Source organism: Hypanus sabinus, chromosome 8 (genome assembly GCF_030144855.1).
Source record: "Hypanus sabinus isolate sHypSab1 chromosome 8, sHypSab1.hap1, whole genome shotgun sequence".
Taxonomy (NCBI): Eukaryota; Metazoa; Chordata; class Chondrichthyes; order Myliobatiformes; family Dasyatidae; genus Hypanus; species Hypanus sabinus.
In genome coordinates this window covers 159,270,748-159,287,338 of record NC_082713.1, presented here as the reverse complement: position 1 = coordinate 159,287,338, position 16,591 = coordinate 159,270,748, and the positions used below count along the sequence as shown (strand labels likewise).

General features: G+C 40.7%; 1 protein-coding gene across 1 annotated transcript; it reads right to left on the bottom strand.

Annotated features, from left to right (window-relative positions):
- Window positions 1–5,091: 5,091 nt before the first annotated feature.
- On the bottom strand, window positions 5,092–14,979 carry tmbim4 (transmembrane BAX inhibitor motif containing 4). Its single transcript, XM_059978370.1, has 7 exons — window positions 14,822–14,979; window positions 14,025–14,133; window positions 12,936–13,041; window positions 10,634–10,667; window positions 9,345–9,462; window positions 7,089–7,134; window positions 5,092–6,028 (listed from the first exon to the last, which is right to left on the bottom strand). The coding sequence occupies exons 1-7, from the start codon at window positions 14,904–14,906 to the stop codon at window positions 5,822–5,824; spliced, it is 705 nt and encodes a 234-aa protein (XP_059834353.1). The 5' UTR covers window positions 14,907–14,979; the 3' UTR covers window positions 5,092–5,821.
- Window positions 14,980–16,591: the final 1,612 nt, after the last annotated feature.

The following is a 16,591-nucleotide window of genomic DNA, read 5'->3' as shown; positions in this document are numbered from 1 at the left end:
CTTTCCTACACACCTGGCTTCATCTATCAGGGTCTAGTTAGCCTTTTTCCCCTCTTCCCCCCCTCCTTTCCATTATGGCATCTTCCCCCTTCCTTATCAGTTCTTCAGAGTGGTTTTGGCCTAAAAAGTTGACTGTTTACTCACTTCCATAGATGCTGTCTGACTTGCTGAGTTCCTCCAACATTTTGGGTGTGTTGCTGAAGTTTTCTTAAAGTAATGTGGCAATTTTGGTGCGAAAAATTTTCTGACGGTAGAGATACCAGGTGTACGGTATCCACCAGCAAACGTGTGTCCTGATCTCCATTTATTCAATCTCTGTTTCAGACTTTGAAATTTCTTGATAATGCGAATGGACAACAGTCAGGATGAAGAGTTTTATCTAGGCAGTCCTTAGAGGCCAAGGAAGGCTTGCTTTGTTTTGTTTTGGAATCTGAGATGACTGATGAAACTAAGGTGGGCTGAAAGAGAGGCCTGTTGGTGTTTTGTAAATTAGTGAACTCCTGCTATTTATATGGGCTTTGTACGTTCCTGTTGCACAGACTTGATGTTCTCAGTATCAACCTATATGTGCCTTCTTCATTTTGAGCAATCAAGGCCCAGGGATTCTAAAAACCAATGCATATGTCGCATTTTCCAAGGAAGCTTTGAGTACATCCTGAAACCTTGTCCACTCTCCTCCTCGTTTTAGGCTTTTACCATGACGGAATTCAGGCATACAAATAATGTGGCTTCCCCAAGAAAGCCAACTGACTGTAAATTGAGTTCATGATGCAGCAGTTAGTCTCCCAGAGGATGGGATAAGGGAAAACAAGCGGGCTGGACCAGAGGAGAAGTTGGAGAAATTGATGGTTATGCTGCCAGGTCAGTGACTACCAAAGCCAACTATGAGGTGCTAATACTCAATCTGTCTCTGGCCTCAACTTGACAGTAGAGGAGGCCATGACAGACGTGTCAGAATGGGACTGGGAAATGGCCTCCAGGAGATCCTGGACGTTATGGTGAAGGTGCTCAGTGAAGCAATCCCTCCATCTCTCTTGGGTCTCAGTGATGGGGGGAAGACCACACAGGGACTGCCAAATGCATGACTGATGCCAATAGATGCACAATTGAAGTGTTGGCTCACCTTGAAGGAATGTTTAGGTGCCCGATGGTGGTGAGAGACCATAGGATATAGGAGAGCAGAATTAGGCCATTTGGCCATTGCCTGCTCCATCCAGTTTTCCTCTCAGCCCCAGTCTCTTGCATTCTCTCTGTATCCCTTCATGACCTGACCAATCAAAAATACGTCAACCTCTGCCTTAAATATATGTAAACCTCAGATTCTGTCGGCTGCATAAATATAGGGAAGACAATCTCTGGCTTCACCAAAAGTATGAGATTGAGGTGCAAACCCTCCTGTCTGTGTGGATGCTGTGTGATCTGTTATAGATCAGTATTTCATGGTACACTATATGCAATTAAACAATTTAGCTTTATAATTCTTAATTTGACCAAAGGGTTAATAAAGTAAAACAGAAAGGAAAAGGCCCATTTTAATGAAACAGTTTAACATGCTCATTGCTGGAGCTCACAGTTTCCTTTCCATTGGTCCTCCCGGGCTTTGTTGACTCGCGGCCCACTTCACATCCTTTCCATCCCGGTGTCTATGACCTCTCCTTTCTGGCATCTTCTCTCTTCATCTTCCACCAAACAAAAGACCCAGATCGCCTCGTTCTCAGGCACACAAGAAGAAAAAAACACTCCTTTCATTGGACGGTGGACATTCCAAAGCGCCCGTTATCTCTAGCCATAACCCAAACACTGCTTCTACAGAAAAACTATTACATTAGCAGTGAAACCTTTCCTGGGGCATTATATATACAGAAAGATGTGGCCTCACAGCTGCCTGTGGCAAAGAATTCCACAGATTTACCATTCCCTGGCTTAAGAAATTCCTCATCTCCATTCTAACAGGATGGGGAAGAGGTGTAGGGACAGGTATAACATTTTGCACAGTTACAGGGATAAGTGCCTGGAGAGGGATGGCTAGGGGGTGGGACGAGCAGACAAGGAACTGCCAACTGAATAAATGTCACCAATGAGTGCACAAGTAAAAGACTGCCTCATGTGGAAGGAATGTTTAGGTCCCTGATGGTGGTGAGAGAGGAGGTGTAGGGGTAGGTATAACACCGAGCCCAGTTACAGGGAAAAGTGTCTGGGGGTGGGGGGGAGAGATGAGCAGGCAAGCGAGCCACGGAGAGAGCAATCCTTGTGGAAGGTGGAGAGGTGTGAGGAAAGATGTATCTGGTGGTGGGATTTCTTTGGAGATGGCAGGAGTTGCAGAGGCTCGTGGGTCACAGGTGGGCAAACGGATTCTCCGCTGGATTCACTTATCACGTGCCAGTTCACACCCTTTCATACTGGCTATCTCTTGCCCTTCTTTCCAGTTCTGAAGATCTCAACCAAAACATTGACTGTCCATCTCCCGACATAGATGTTGCTGGACCTGCTGAGCTCCCCCAGTATTCTGTGTGTTGCTCTACATTCTTATATGTTGTATGCTACATTAAATGAACGCAGCTGATGGAATAACACAGCAAGCCCAAGTTTGAAATGCTAACGCATTCAAGGTGAAGCCTGTAGGGAAATGCTACTCAGCAACAACAAATAAGGTAATCTTTTCTCTGATAACCAGGTGCCTGCAGGAACTATAATTTCCTTCTCACTGGTTTTGTTCAGTCAAGGGAAAAATATGCTTCCCTCATATTTTATGGTTTCATTCAGCATAAATATACGTGAGAAATGTGGCCCATGTAGTTCAAAAATCAAACAGTAATCTGAGGCTGCTGAGAAGGTGTAAATGCAAGCTGGAGGTCTTGACTTCAAATCAGGGAGGGATCCACTCATGTGGAAGCCTAACTTCTCACTGCATCTAGGTATAAGACCTGGCTAGGCTGCATTTCAAAACCTCATCCTGATCAATACTTCTGGTGTACTTGTTCTCACCTCAGCACTTGAATAGGTCAAAACATCAAGACGCTGCTGCCCTCCTCACTGCACCCCCTGCAGTTTGCGTACTGTCCCAACTGTTCAACAGACGACGCCATTGCCATCAACCTCCACCTGGCCCTAACCCACCTAGACAAAAAAGACACATACGTTCGAATGCTATTCATAGACTTCAGTTCAGCATTCAACACAATCATTCCTCAGAAACTGATTGGAAAGCTGAGCCTACTGGACCTGAACACCTCCCTCTGCAACTGGATTCTAGACTTCCTGACTGGGAGACCTCGGTCAGTCCAGATCGGGAGCAGCATCTCCAACACCATCACACTGAGCACGGGGCCCCCCATGGCTGTGTGGTCAGTCCACTGCTGTTCACTCTGCTGACCCACGACTGTGCTGCAGCACACAGCTCGAACCACATCATCAAGTTCGCCGATAACACGACCGTGGTGGGTCCCATCAGCAGGAAAGACGAGTCAGGTTACAGAGAGGTGGTGCAGCGGCTAACAAACTGGTACAGAATGAACAATGAACAAAAGAGATGGTTGTTGACTTCAGGAGGCCACAGAGCGACCACTCTCGCTGAACATCAACAACTCCTCAGTAGAGATCGTTAAGAGTACCAAATTTCTTGGTGTTCACCTGGCGGAGAATCTCACCTGGTCCCTCAACACCAGCTCCATAGCAAAGAAAGCCCAGCAGTGTCTCTACTTCCTGAGAAGGCTGAGCAAAGTCCATCTCCCATCCTACAGAGCATCCTGAGCAGCTGCATCACTGCCTGGTTCAGAAATTGCACCGTCTCGGATTGTAAGACCCTGCAGTGGATAGTGAGGTCAGCTGAGATCATCGGGGTCTCTCTTCCCGCCATTACAGACATTTACACTACACGCTGCATCCGCAAAGCTAATAGCATTATGAAAAACCCCATGCACCCCTCATGCAAACTCTTCTCCCTCCTGCCATCTGGGAAAAGGCACCAAAGCATTCGGGCTTTCACGACCAGACTATATAACAGTTTCTTCCCCCAAGTCGTCAGACTCCTCAATACCCAGAGCCTGGACTGACACCAACTGACTGCCCTCTACTGTGCCTATTGTCTTGTTTATTATTTATTGTAATGCCTGCACTGTTTTGTGCACTTTATGCAGTCCTGGGTAGGTCTGTAGTCTAGTGTAGTTTTTTTCTGTGTTGTTTTTATGTAGTTCAGTGTAGTTTTTGTACTGTTTCATGTAGCATCATGGTCCTGAAAAACATTGTCTCGTTTTTACTGTGTACTGTACCAGCAGTTATGATCAAAATGACAATAAAGAAGAGACTTGACTTGTATCTTAAGGTAACATGATCCAATTAGTTTCAAATTCAGCTCATGAAGGATTTCAGCCAGAAATGTCAAATGATTATAGTACTCTTTTCTATAGATGCTGCCTGGCCTGCTGAGTTCCTCCAGCATTTTGTGTATATTACTCAAATTTATCTGTTGCTGAAGTATGAATTAACTGGTGTGCACGCATAAAACTAACAACTCAGCCACTTTGGTGTCAGGTTCAGTCAGTCATATAGCATAAAATTAGGGTTTATGGCCTATTAAACCAATGCCAACCTTCAAGCACCCACTTACACTAATCCCATTTTATTCTCCCCACATTGTATCAACTTCAAAGAGACAGCACCAGAGGTCAAGATCGAAACTGGGTCTTTGGAGCTGTGCTGTTTCGCTGTACCAGTTTAACACACAATCATTGACCCCTATATATATCATGCACTAGCTACATCAAATATTTTTGTAGTATTGAGTGGGACACTTCAACTGAATTATTGTTTTGAAAAATAGATGTCTACTTACATGCCGGCAAGGGAAAAATGTTGGCAGGTTTTCAACTTGAGTTTTTGAATAAACAGTGTACATGAGACTTCAGAATTTCTCAGTCAGATTAATTGCTTTGTACATTTAGTATTTTACTGATGATTTAAAAATGTTTCTCTCATTTCTAATTATTCTGTGTTCATCACTCTCATTTGTACCCTCCCCTCTTTCCCTAATACTTGTTTCTCCATATCTAATTTGTTCTTGTCATCATCCCAGTAAGACTAAACTGCATAAACTTCAAATAAAAAGTATTTTTATTTCCATAAACATAAGAGATTCTGCAGATACCAGAGACCTAGAGTAATCCACACAAAATGCTGGAGGAACTCAGGCATCATTTATGGATTGGCCCGAAACATCCAGATTCCAGTATTTTGTGTGCATTATTTTTATTTCCATAATTGGTTTCCGCAAATTAAGATCACAAAGTATTACTACTTTCAAAAATTAATACTTAAATAGAAAGGGTAAGTTTCTCAAATTTTATTTAAGGAGTGATGTCTCCAACTGAAAAGACAGAGCCTTTACAAGTATAGGATTTCCATCCATGGGCATTCAAATAATTAAATAAAGAGATATAAAATAATAGGAACAATCTTCAATTGAAATAATGCCAAATCTAAACTGGTTTGTCCCAGCTCAACAAAATTTTTCCATGCAGTGAAACTTAAAAAAAGTTTTAAAGCTTTAAATTCAAACCAAGCAAGGCCAACAAGATGTTGATTTTAAGACTGGATTGGAATACATTTTCAATTTATACTAATTCTACTTTAATGCTTTTCTCCAAAGTACCTCTGATTTGCCCTCAATAAAAAGAATGTACAAACTGATAATCCACATCATAGTGAACATAAATACAACCAAAACTAGTTAATAAAATTAAACAGGAAATTTAGACAAAGTGCATTTGTACAGCTTACACTTAGAAGACAAAGCTAGATTTTTCTCTGTAATTATCATTAGTTGTTACTTTTTATTAACTGATTGCAGGATTCGGAGAATGTGCAAGAAGAGATTAATGACATCCAAGTACAAGTTAATTGAAGCCAATACATATTCTTCAGGTGAAAGCTTGTGCATCAGTACATGTGTATCATAGATGATGAAGCCACAGAAGAGCAGAGCTCCTGCTGATGCAAAAACCAGTTCCATTGTATTGCTCCAGAAGAAAAGCTGAAGGAAAAAAATGCAAAAAACATCAAGAAATGCAGGGCAGATTTAAACATCTGCACAATCATTGTTTGTCCCAAGCAGCTGTGTAACAGAGAATTCTCTGATCAACAGGCTATTCCCAGGGATGAATTTTGTCCTGATGCAAGATCATCAACTCAGTGAAAAGGCAATTTGGTCTGCCCGAAACCTTTGGTCTTCTAGTTCAATGAGATGTTTGCAAATGAATGCTACCAGATGGCACATTCCAAGCTGAAAAAGTACAAACTATGAACTTGGCACAATCTGAAGGACTGCAAACTAAGATCTTACTACCACTGGGCACTGCAGAACTGGGACTTAATAGCTCCATAAACTCCAGAAGGATGCACTGTTCAAAGAAACCACATGAGTGACACTGGTGTTTTGTAAATACAATATATTAACTTGATGACATTAAGAAAGTGTAGAGTGGGCAACATCGTGAATGCAAAGACTGCCATGCACTGTTTTAAAATTTTTCTCTTTATAAATTTTCATGAATAAAAACTCAATTTGGGCATTTCTGACAGTACATTTTGAATACAAGTGTTGTTCCAGGTCATTCAAAAGATCAAAGACACCTACAAATCAAGACTGAATGTTCTCCAGCTGAGGCGTAAAATAACATCGCGTGTGAGCTTGTTCTCCATTAATACCAAGGTCATTCTACTTCCAGAACTGATTAATGTACAATGTCTTATTCCTTAAATGTGGGAGCAAAGAATGTATTTTCAATGAACAAAATCAAATTGGTTGTGCATGGTAGCTCAGTGGTACGGGATTATTCTGCAAGGCACCATTTCTGTGTCAGTTGAACTAAAGTGTATCTATGCAGAACTGATGATATGCTTCACAAAAGCCAGTGAAAAATTCTGCTTAATTCTCATGAAAACATAAAGGAATTTAAAAAATTGTGACATGTTTGTAAAATCTGGCAGTTAGCTTTGTTCATTAACATTTCTAGCCAGAACCAAATGTACATTTAAAGTATTACCTTTATGACTCATAGAAGATAACTCAGTCCAGAATAATTCATACTTACTCTAAGCAATCCAGCCAGGAGCAAAATCCACAGACATGCAAATAGGCTAAAGGCAGATAAAAATAAAAATAAACATTTCATTGCAGTTATTGTTCTGTGCAGAATACACGAGTGATCATATTTTAAACAGTTGTTTCTCAGGCTATGGAAACTGAGTTATGACGGATGATAATATTTTTATGTTGAGTATTAAGATTAAAATCTGGTGTTATATGTTAACGGAATATATAAATTCAACGTATGTTGTACAAGGGGTGATTGATAAGTTTGTGGCCCAAGGTAGAAGGAGTCAATTTTAGAAAACCTAGCATATTTATTTTTCAACACACTCCCCTCCTACATTTACACACTTAGTCCAGCAGTCATGAAGCATACAGATCTTGGACCTCCAGAAACTGTCCACAGCAGGGATAATTGATAAATTCGTGGCCTAAGGTAGAAGGAGATGAGTTATACAGCTCTCGTTACATGCACTTGCAGTTCAACTCTTTGAGTGATTATGCAGAAAGTTTAAAGTTAATAACTCATTGGGGTGATTGATAAGTTCGTGGCCTAAGGTAGAAAGAGATGAGTTACAAACAACAACACACACAAAATGCTGGTAGAACACAGCAGGCCAGGCAGCATCTTTAGGGAGAAGCGCTGTCGACGTTTCAGGCTGAGACCCTTCATCAGGACTAACCAAAAGGAAAGATCTCTTACTGAGATTTGAAAGTAGTGGGGGGAGGGGGAAATGCAAAATGATAGAAGACCGGAGGGGGTGGGATGAAGCTAAGAGCTGGAAAGGAGTTTGGCGAAAGTGATACAGAGCTGGAGAAGGGAAAGGATCATGGGACGGGAGGCTTCAGGAGAAAGAAAGGGGGGGGGATCGACACCAGAGGGAGATGGAGAGCAGGCAAACAACTAAATATATCAGGGATGGGGTAAGAAGGGGAGGAGGAGCATTAATGGAAGTTAGAGAAGTCAATGTTCATGCCATCAGGTTGGAGGCTACCCAGCTGGTATATAAGGTGTTGTTCCTCCAACCTGAGTTTGGATTCATTTTGACAGTAGAGGAGGCCATGGATAGACATATCAGAATGGGAATGGGATGTGGAATTAAAATGTGTGGCCACTGGGAGATCCTGCTTTTTCTGGTGGACCGAGCGTAGGTGTTCAGTGAAATGGTCTCCCAGTCTGCGTCGGGTCTCAAAATATATAAAAGGCCACGCCGGGAGCACCGGATGCACCATCCGACTCACAGGTGAAGTGTCACCTCACCTGGAAGGACTGTCTGGGGCCCTGAATGATGGTGAAGGAGGAAGTGTAAGGGCAAGTGTAGCACTTGTTCCGTTTACAAGGACAAGTGCCAGGAGGGAAATTGGTGGGAAGGGATGGGGGGGGACGAGTGGACAAGGGAGTTGCATAGGGAGCGATCCCTGCGAAAAGCAGAAGGGGGGGAGGGAAAAATGTGCTTGGTAGTGGGATCCCGTTGGAAATGAGTTATTATTTTATTATATAAGGAGATGAGTTATTAACTTGGAATTGCAACAACCACAATGACTACGTGGAGCCTCTGGTCCATGGCTGCTCAAAGCACAAGGCCACTCAGATTGGTACTGTGAACTCCAAATTCATGCACTGGGAGAACACAGAAACGAAGCTGGGCAATTGGAAGCAAACCACATCACAACCTATTCCTTCATCTGCTCTGTCAGGCACCTATGAAAGAGTTTGCTGTTCCCAAAATGACCTAATTTGATAACTCACAGCTAACAAAACCAGAGTGGAAGCTAATCATTGTTGATCTCATGGTAAAGAATTTATAAACTAATATTGATAACACTTGAGTATTACTAATTTATGGTTTAAATTGCATATGCAGCCCTCAAGTACTTTGGCCAAGATGCAACTTTAGGGCATCATGAACGACCATAATTCATACCCCAATTAACGTCCGTTTTAAGTAAAAATACCATTTTCATTCTTTGCAAAATAAAGTTTAAGATTTTTTAAAAATGTTTTGTTGTGAGTTTAATTGGTGCTCTCAACTTTCAATAGAATATTGCTTGTCAGAAAGAGGATTCCCAAATAGAAATTCCCTACTTCTGGATATGGCTTAGCCATAAAAGGATCAATAATTCCCAAAATCAGTTAACTGCAAATTTACTCTGGAAGGGAATACAAAATTCCCAAGGGTCCTAAAATAAATAAGAGAAAAATAAACCATTATGCAGATCTTTATAAAATATAATGAACCTTCTAAAATGCACATACCTTGCTGCATATTTACTGAAATCTCTCTTTGACTGAAATGTGTAGACAGTCAATGCAATGAATACAGCAGTAGTTAAAGCAAATGCTTGCAGAACTACCAAATAGTCATAGAAAGTAACTGAAAATGAAAAGACAGATTTTAAAAATAAAATTTATATTTTAAATCTCTGAACTAACATTTTCATTTGCTTACAGCAGGTACAATTAGGATTAGGCCCAGCATAATCAAACAATAAAAGCAATTTCATTCTACAAAAAGATACCATTATTGTCTAAGGAGTTAATGAAAAATTGAATTGAATTGTTTTCATCCATACTAGATAATAATGAGGCTGGTGGCACTGTGATGTGAGTCAGCTACTGGGCTTCAATACTGGAACTGCCTATATAACAACAGCATGTTTCCCTGCAAGTGTGTGAATTCCCTGGTGCTCCAGTTTTCTTTATATCTTAAATACTCGCTGGTCGGTAGGTAAATTGGTTACTTAGAGTTCCCCTAATTTACACGGTAGAGTTGGTGTACGTGGGAGAGTAAGTTACAACAAATGTGGGAATTTGATAGATTAGATTACTCCAATCGCCTGCAGTAACTCCATGTGACAAATTGGCTCCACCTATGTCATAAGGAAATAAGAAATATTACAAGGCTTTTTCAAACAATATAGAGTGGTACTGTGGGGCAGCAATTACTGTTACATGGAGTTTGCACATTCTCCCTGGATTCACTGAGTTCCCGAGGCCTGAGATTCCTTCTACATTGCAGATATGCTGAATGGTTATTTGGCTACGATACATTGCATCTACTGTAAGGGCAGAAGCATTGGAGAAATTGAAATGAGTTACAGGGACATAAGAGGAGGAAGCTACTGACTGATGGGTGTGCTCTGAGAGCCAGCATGGACTCAGTAGTGTAAGTGGCACTCTTCTGTACTGTATGGAAACTAACTCTGCAGACATATCAAAAGAAGTTAATAACTATTCCCTTATTTAAATACAAATGAATCTGAGGTATGACAACAGAGAAAATGGAAACATTTATATGTTATGTAGGATATCCTCACAAGTATTATACAGAATTGTACCTTTTTAAGAGCTATATTTAGTTTATTTCAGTTCCCAAGTAATTTTCTGTTAAGTGGTAACAAAATAATTTGACATAATCAAAGACATGAGAAACTTGCACATTTCCTATTTTCTAAATATCCATTGCATGGGAAGTTTGTTTCTAAGTAATTCAAATTGAAACATTTATATCCATGAGTCAAAAATTTTCAAGGAAGAGCTCTTACCAATGGTAGCCACTGTAGAAGCCTCAAAGAGGGTCTGTGGAGAAATAATTTTCAGGATGTTACTAAAACATTAAAAGGAAACAACAGTTTGCAACTCTTCTCAAACATTCTGACATTTGTTCAGCAAACCTGCATAAAATCACAAATTACCAAAAGACATAGGAACAGAATAAGGCCATTCAGCCCACCAAGTCTGCTCCATTATTCCATCATAGCTTATTTATTTTCACTCTCAAACCCATTCTTCTCACTTCTTTCCTAACCTTTGACACCCTTCTATTTAAATTCTATAAATATATCCAATGACTTAGCTTCCACAGCTATTTACGGCAATAAATTCCACAGATTTGCCACCACCTGACTAAAGAAAATCATCTTTACCTCTGTTATAAAGCTATGTCCCTCTATTTTGAAACTGTGCCATCTGGTCCGAGACTGCAGGAAACATTCTCTCTCATGTCCACTCTATCTATTCCTTTCAATATTCAATAGGTTGCCCCTTATACTTCTAATACAAACAAGTACAGATGAGGTGATATTTCTACAAGATGTCTTGTATAAAATAGGCCGAAGATGAAGATATCCTCTCTTTTATGATAAAATTTCAAAAGAAAACAAGTCACCAGCAGGATGATGATAGGTTGGTTGATCTGAAATTTATCAAAATCAACAGGAATTTCCTCTCATGTACAAATTGACTGACAAACAATCAAAGCTTTTAAGTCTATTTGCAGCCTAGTTGCTAACAAACATCTATGTACTGGTATTCAAAACTGGTTCAACTGGTATTCAGCTGGTATACCGGCTGAATCAAATGCATAATATTGCATATATAGTTTTAATCCAAATGACGAGGGAGAGTGCTTCGATGAGAATAAACAAACAATTCCAGTGAGAAGAATCAAGGCCATAAAGCAGAGTCGCCACTTCAATGTGGATAAACTGTGCGTGGCAACAACAGTCAGAACGATTACTTGTAAATTGCAGTGAATAATGTCAATTAAAGGCTAAGTGGTAGAAACAAGACTGATGCTGCTGTAAGTATTTTTCCCATTGCACTGGTGCATACTTAAGCTTGTACATATCACAAAATTTGATTTTGACTTTAAAAGAGCTTTTTTTAATTCAACAAGCCAACTGAATAAAGTTGCTTTTACTGTATAGATCTGATTGTATAAAAGAAATTAACATGCAGTCACAGTAATTACTTATGAAGGCAGTATAATGTTGCTTTTTATTGCAGTGGGACTGGGGTTCATGATTAAGTAAACCTTGCAGCAATTTTGCAGGATTTTTACCAGTTTGGGTCTCTTGTAATCAATATGGCACGTGTAACATATTGTTATAAAAGTTTGACTTGAATGATTCTTCAGATATGAAGGTTATTACAATGAGAAATCAAGGATGTGTCTGTAATCATTGGAATTTAGCAGAATCAGAATTTATTGTACTGAAATATAAGACGTAACTATTCAGATATTATTTGTAGAGTTGGAGAACCTATTATAAGGGGTTAGCAATTAAGACTGCGATGAAAACACATTTTCTTCAATCAGGGGCTTTCATATCCTCAGAACATGTTACCTCAGAAAACTGTGAACTCTTAATGTTCAAGATGGGAATTGTATTTTTAGACTGTGATGATATAAAGGATATAGAATATGACAGGAAGTACAGTTAACGTTGTTGAATCCAACTGTCTAATTGTCATTTTCTTTGAATTTCAACACAATTAAGTGCTTATATTCTAAGATTATATGTACATCAGTTTAATATACCTCCAGTGGTTATTAAAAGTATAATTCTGGAAGCTCCAGTAAGTATTTTCTTATTGGATCATTGTTATCTATGGTATTTTCTTATCTTTGGGTAGGTGTCAAGTTCTTCACGTAGTAAGTCACTTTTCTAGTCCTGTTCTCCTTGCTCTATCAATATTTAATAAAATGATTTGAAGTAACAAGTTTTATGCCTCATTTCTGACTTCTAAAAGAACCTTAGATTTAAATACCAGAATTCAATAAGGTAAAATTCCCATTCTTCTGTGATATTATAGATATTCATGGAAATTGAATAAGTAGCTACTTATTAAGCATTTAGATAAAAGCAGATGTGTGACTTTAGGAAACAGCCAGATACAGCACCAAATAAACAGCTATAGTATGAAAAAAAAGTTGAGAAAGAATTAACTTTTGTACAAAGCCAAGCTTCCAACATTAACTCCTTAATATCAGTTTAACTAAACAATATAAAGTTTAAAACGTATTTGTGTAACCTTAATACAATGATTTGACTGAATACTTACAAACCCAAACAGAAGATACAAATTAACAGGATGTTGATGCCTGTAGATTGCCAGAGCAATTATGAGACCCAGAGATCCAAAAGCCGTTATCAACACCAATGAGGGACTAGAATAAGGAAGAGACAATAAATACATGTATTAAAGGGTATAATTTTTTAAAATTAAAATTGATATTAATTTGTTACAAGATAAAACTCTGCCAAATGAGAACATCTGGACTTTACTGATAAAGTAATTGAAATTGGATAGGCTTTACTTATTGTAGTTATAGAAACAGGACATTCAGCTCATACTGATCAGAGCATCCTCCCTCCAGTCCCAGTTGCCCACGTTTGACTCATAACCCTGCAAGCCCTTACTTTCTCAGTACCTATCCAAGTGCCTCTTAAAGGTGCAACTGTACCTGCTTCGCTCACTTCCTCTGATGACAACTCATTTCAGGCACTCACTACCCTCTGTGACCTCTCAGATCTCTTAAAGCTCACCCCTCATATTTTCTATCTGTGTCCTCCAGGGTCTCCACAACCCAGGGAAAAGGCTAAGACTGTCTACCTTATCCATACCCCTCATGATTTTATAAACTTCTGTGAGGTCACCTTTCATTCTCTTACGCTCTATGCAACCAGTGTAGCCAATTTCTCCCTATAACTTGGGCTCTCTAATCCAGACAGCATCCTTGTAAATCTTTCCTGCCCTCTTTCCAGCTTGACAATGTCTTTCCTGTAACAGGACAAGCAAAACTGTACACAATACTCCCAGTGCTTAATCATGTCCTTACTCCTAAACCCGATGCCCTGACTCATGAAGGCCAATATGTGAAATGCCTCCTTCACACCAGCCTATCTACTTGCACAGTCGCTTTCAGTGAACTGTGCATCTTGTACTCCCAGATCCCTCCAACCCACAACACACACCTGCCATTCACTGTTTAGGTCGAAACTTGGTGTCCCAAATACATCACCTCACACTTTTCTTATCAAGTATTTGATGTACAAATGGTCACTGCAAATCTCACATTATTCCAGATAAAAAGGAAAAGAAGAAAGAAAAACCGGAATCTATAAGAAGAACTGAAAAAAAAGTATTTACCTGGCGTGCACAAATTCCTTGACGGTGTTGCTATGCAGGAAAACAGCAGACATCACCGTAGTTAGAATAATTTGCACGGATAAGATGCTGTAGACCTTGCGCAGAAATCCTATCAGAAGAAAAGAAACTAGTGTAAGTTTTTCGAGGGCACTATTGTATAATAAACAAAAGTCACCGAGAAGTATATACTAGTAATCTCAAAACTACAAGATGGTTTCAACTTTTGCTTACACTTGGGGAGCTAATTTTTCCCTACCATTCCCAACATCTCCAGATGATTCATTAATTTAGGGTCCTGTTGAAGGATCTCGGCCCGAAACATCGACAGTACTCTTTTCCATAGAGGCTGCCTGGCTTGCTGAGTTCCTCCAGCATTTTGTATGTGTTGCATTAACTTATCATCGCCGTGTTCCCTATCTCCATCCAGAATATTTAGCAGCTCAGAGAAAAACCCTTTGCCATCAACAACCTTTGGACAGTACATGTTACTCGGCAAGCATTGATTCTTAGTCCCTGAACAAAGCTCCTCCAGCTAATCGTGTTTGTGGCTCCTAACACACAATGCTTATCTTGATACACCGATAGTGCAGTAGCGATAATCAGGAGGAAGTTTTGCCTCCCAGCCAACGAGGAGCGGGCACTGTACCAGCCCTGTGGGCCGGATCCGCGGTCCGGGCTCCACTCTACGGCTCGTCGGCCTCCTCGGGCCCTTCGCCATCGGCCGTGGCGCAGTGTCCCCTCGGGTCCTCTTCGCCCGCGCCTATCCTCTTGCTAAATATATATTCTCCTTTTGTTACCCATGCGGATGTCAACGCTGGCCGTCGACACGCTGGTGCCATAGTTGAAGTCATCTTCTATCGAGGATCGAGGGTACGGGTCCATAGTCAACTCCTCTGCCGGGAATGCGACACGACTGCTTCCGAGTCATCCACCCTGACCTCCTGACGTGTCCGACCCAGCAACCAGACAGACCTGCGCCGAAGGTGGAAAGGAAAGGGCAGGGAGAGGTCTGCGGACTGTCCTGTGGCTGAATTTTGAGCGTCATGGTTGAAGGTGGCTGAGAGCAGAACTAGAGGCGGGGAAGAATACTTAGAAATCGTACAGAAACTGGCTCTTTTTGGTTCCTCTTCGATCACCTCGATGTCAGCCCCATTTCTCTGCATTATTTCCACGTCACTACGCATGTTCCCATGCAAGTTCAAATAAACGTTACAACTGTATGCTGCTCTATCATCTGCTCTAGCTACACGTTCCAGATAACTATCACCCTTTGTGTGTGTGTGTGTGGGGGGGGGGGAGGTAACCCTTAAGTCTCCTTTAAGTTTCTCTTTTCTTATTTTAAAGTTGTGCTCCGCAGTTCTAGACTAACATGCCCTGAGGGGAGAAAAGGATTCTGGCTGTCTTGTTCTTTTCAACCCCTTTACCCAGTCTCCTATGTTCCGTTGAGAATAAACCCACCCTATCCAATTAAAGCCACAATTGTCTACTGGAAACATATCTCCCTCATCCCCTCCTCCTCTCCCCACCCCCTACCCTACCCATTCTCTCTCCCATGGGTCAGGGAGGAATTAACCCTTTTTGAGCCGAGACTCTTCATCTGGATTGTACAGGATGATTATATTTTTGATTCCTCACCAGATTGTTCAATTTCAAACTCAAGTATGTATATGTACCTCGGCATTAGTAAACTAAACAATATTGGGTAACAATACTAATAAAAAAACCCTGCCCTCATATCACCACAAATATACACACAGACATGAGTATTTTTTCACTACTTTGGCTTTGCCACAGTTATTACCCTTTGAGAATTTTGTATGTGAATAGATATTAGCCTAATAACCAAACAAGATGCATTCCAGCAGTTTAGCAATAACACCTATCTAAATAAAGTCAGGTAACAATGCTTTTTCTTTAGTGGCACTTGAATGTGAAGAGTTGAATGTCTGTCTCTATTATCTTCCAGTGGATTTACAGAAGGTACTTTGCACGAGAGATGGTCATCGAATTGGTAGCCCCTTGTGCAGTTTGGAGATGTTTTTGTGAATGGGTTGTTAATAGATTTGTGGAGTGGGTTTGTGGATAAGTAGTGTTCAAGAACTGATGAAATTAACAAATGCTGTGGAATGTACTAGAGCAGGGGTTCCCACTCCTTTTCAATACCAGTAAGAGGTTCATGCACCCCAGGTTCATGCTAACGTTGTTGGTTTTGTATCAGTTGAATGAAAGGATAACACCTACAATCATATCCAGGTTCCTTACACATCTGGAGAAGTGGGATGCTTAAGTGAGAATGCGTTTTTGGACTGCAGTTCAGCATTCAACACCATAATTCCCCCCAGGCTTGGCCTTAACCCTGCCTTGTGTGGCTGGGTCCTGGACTTCCTGTCAGATCACCGGCAGGTAGTAAGAGTGGGCTCCCTCACCTCTGCCCCTCTGACCGTCTGACCCTCCACACAGGTGCCCCTCAGGGCTGTGTACTAAGCACCCTCCTTTACTCTCTGTATACCCGTGACTGTGTCACCACCCACAGTTCCAATCTGCTAATTAAATTTGCTGGTGACACT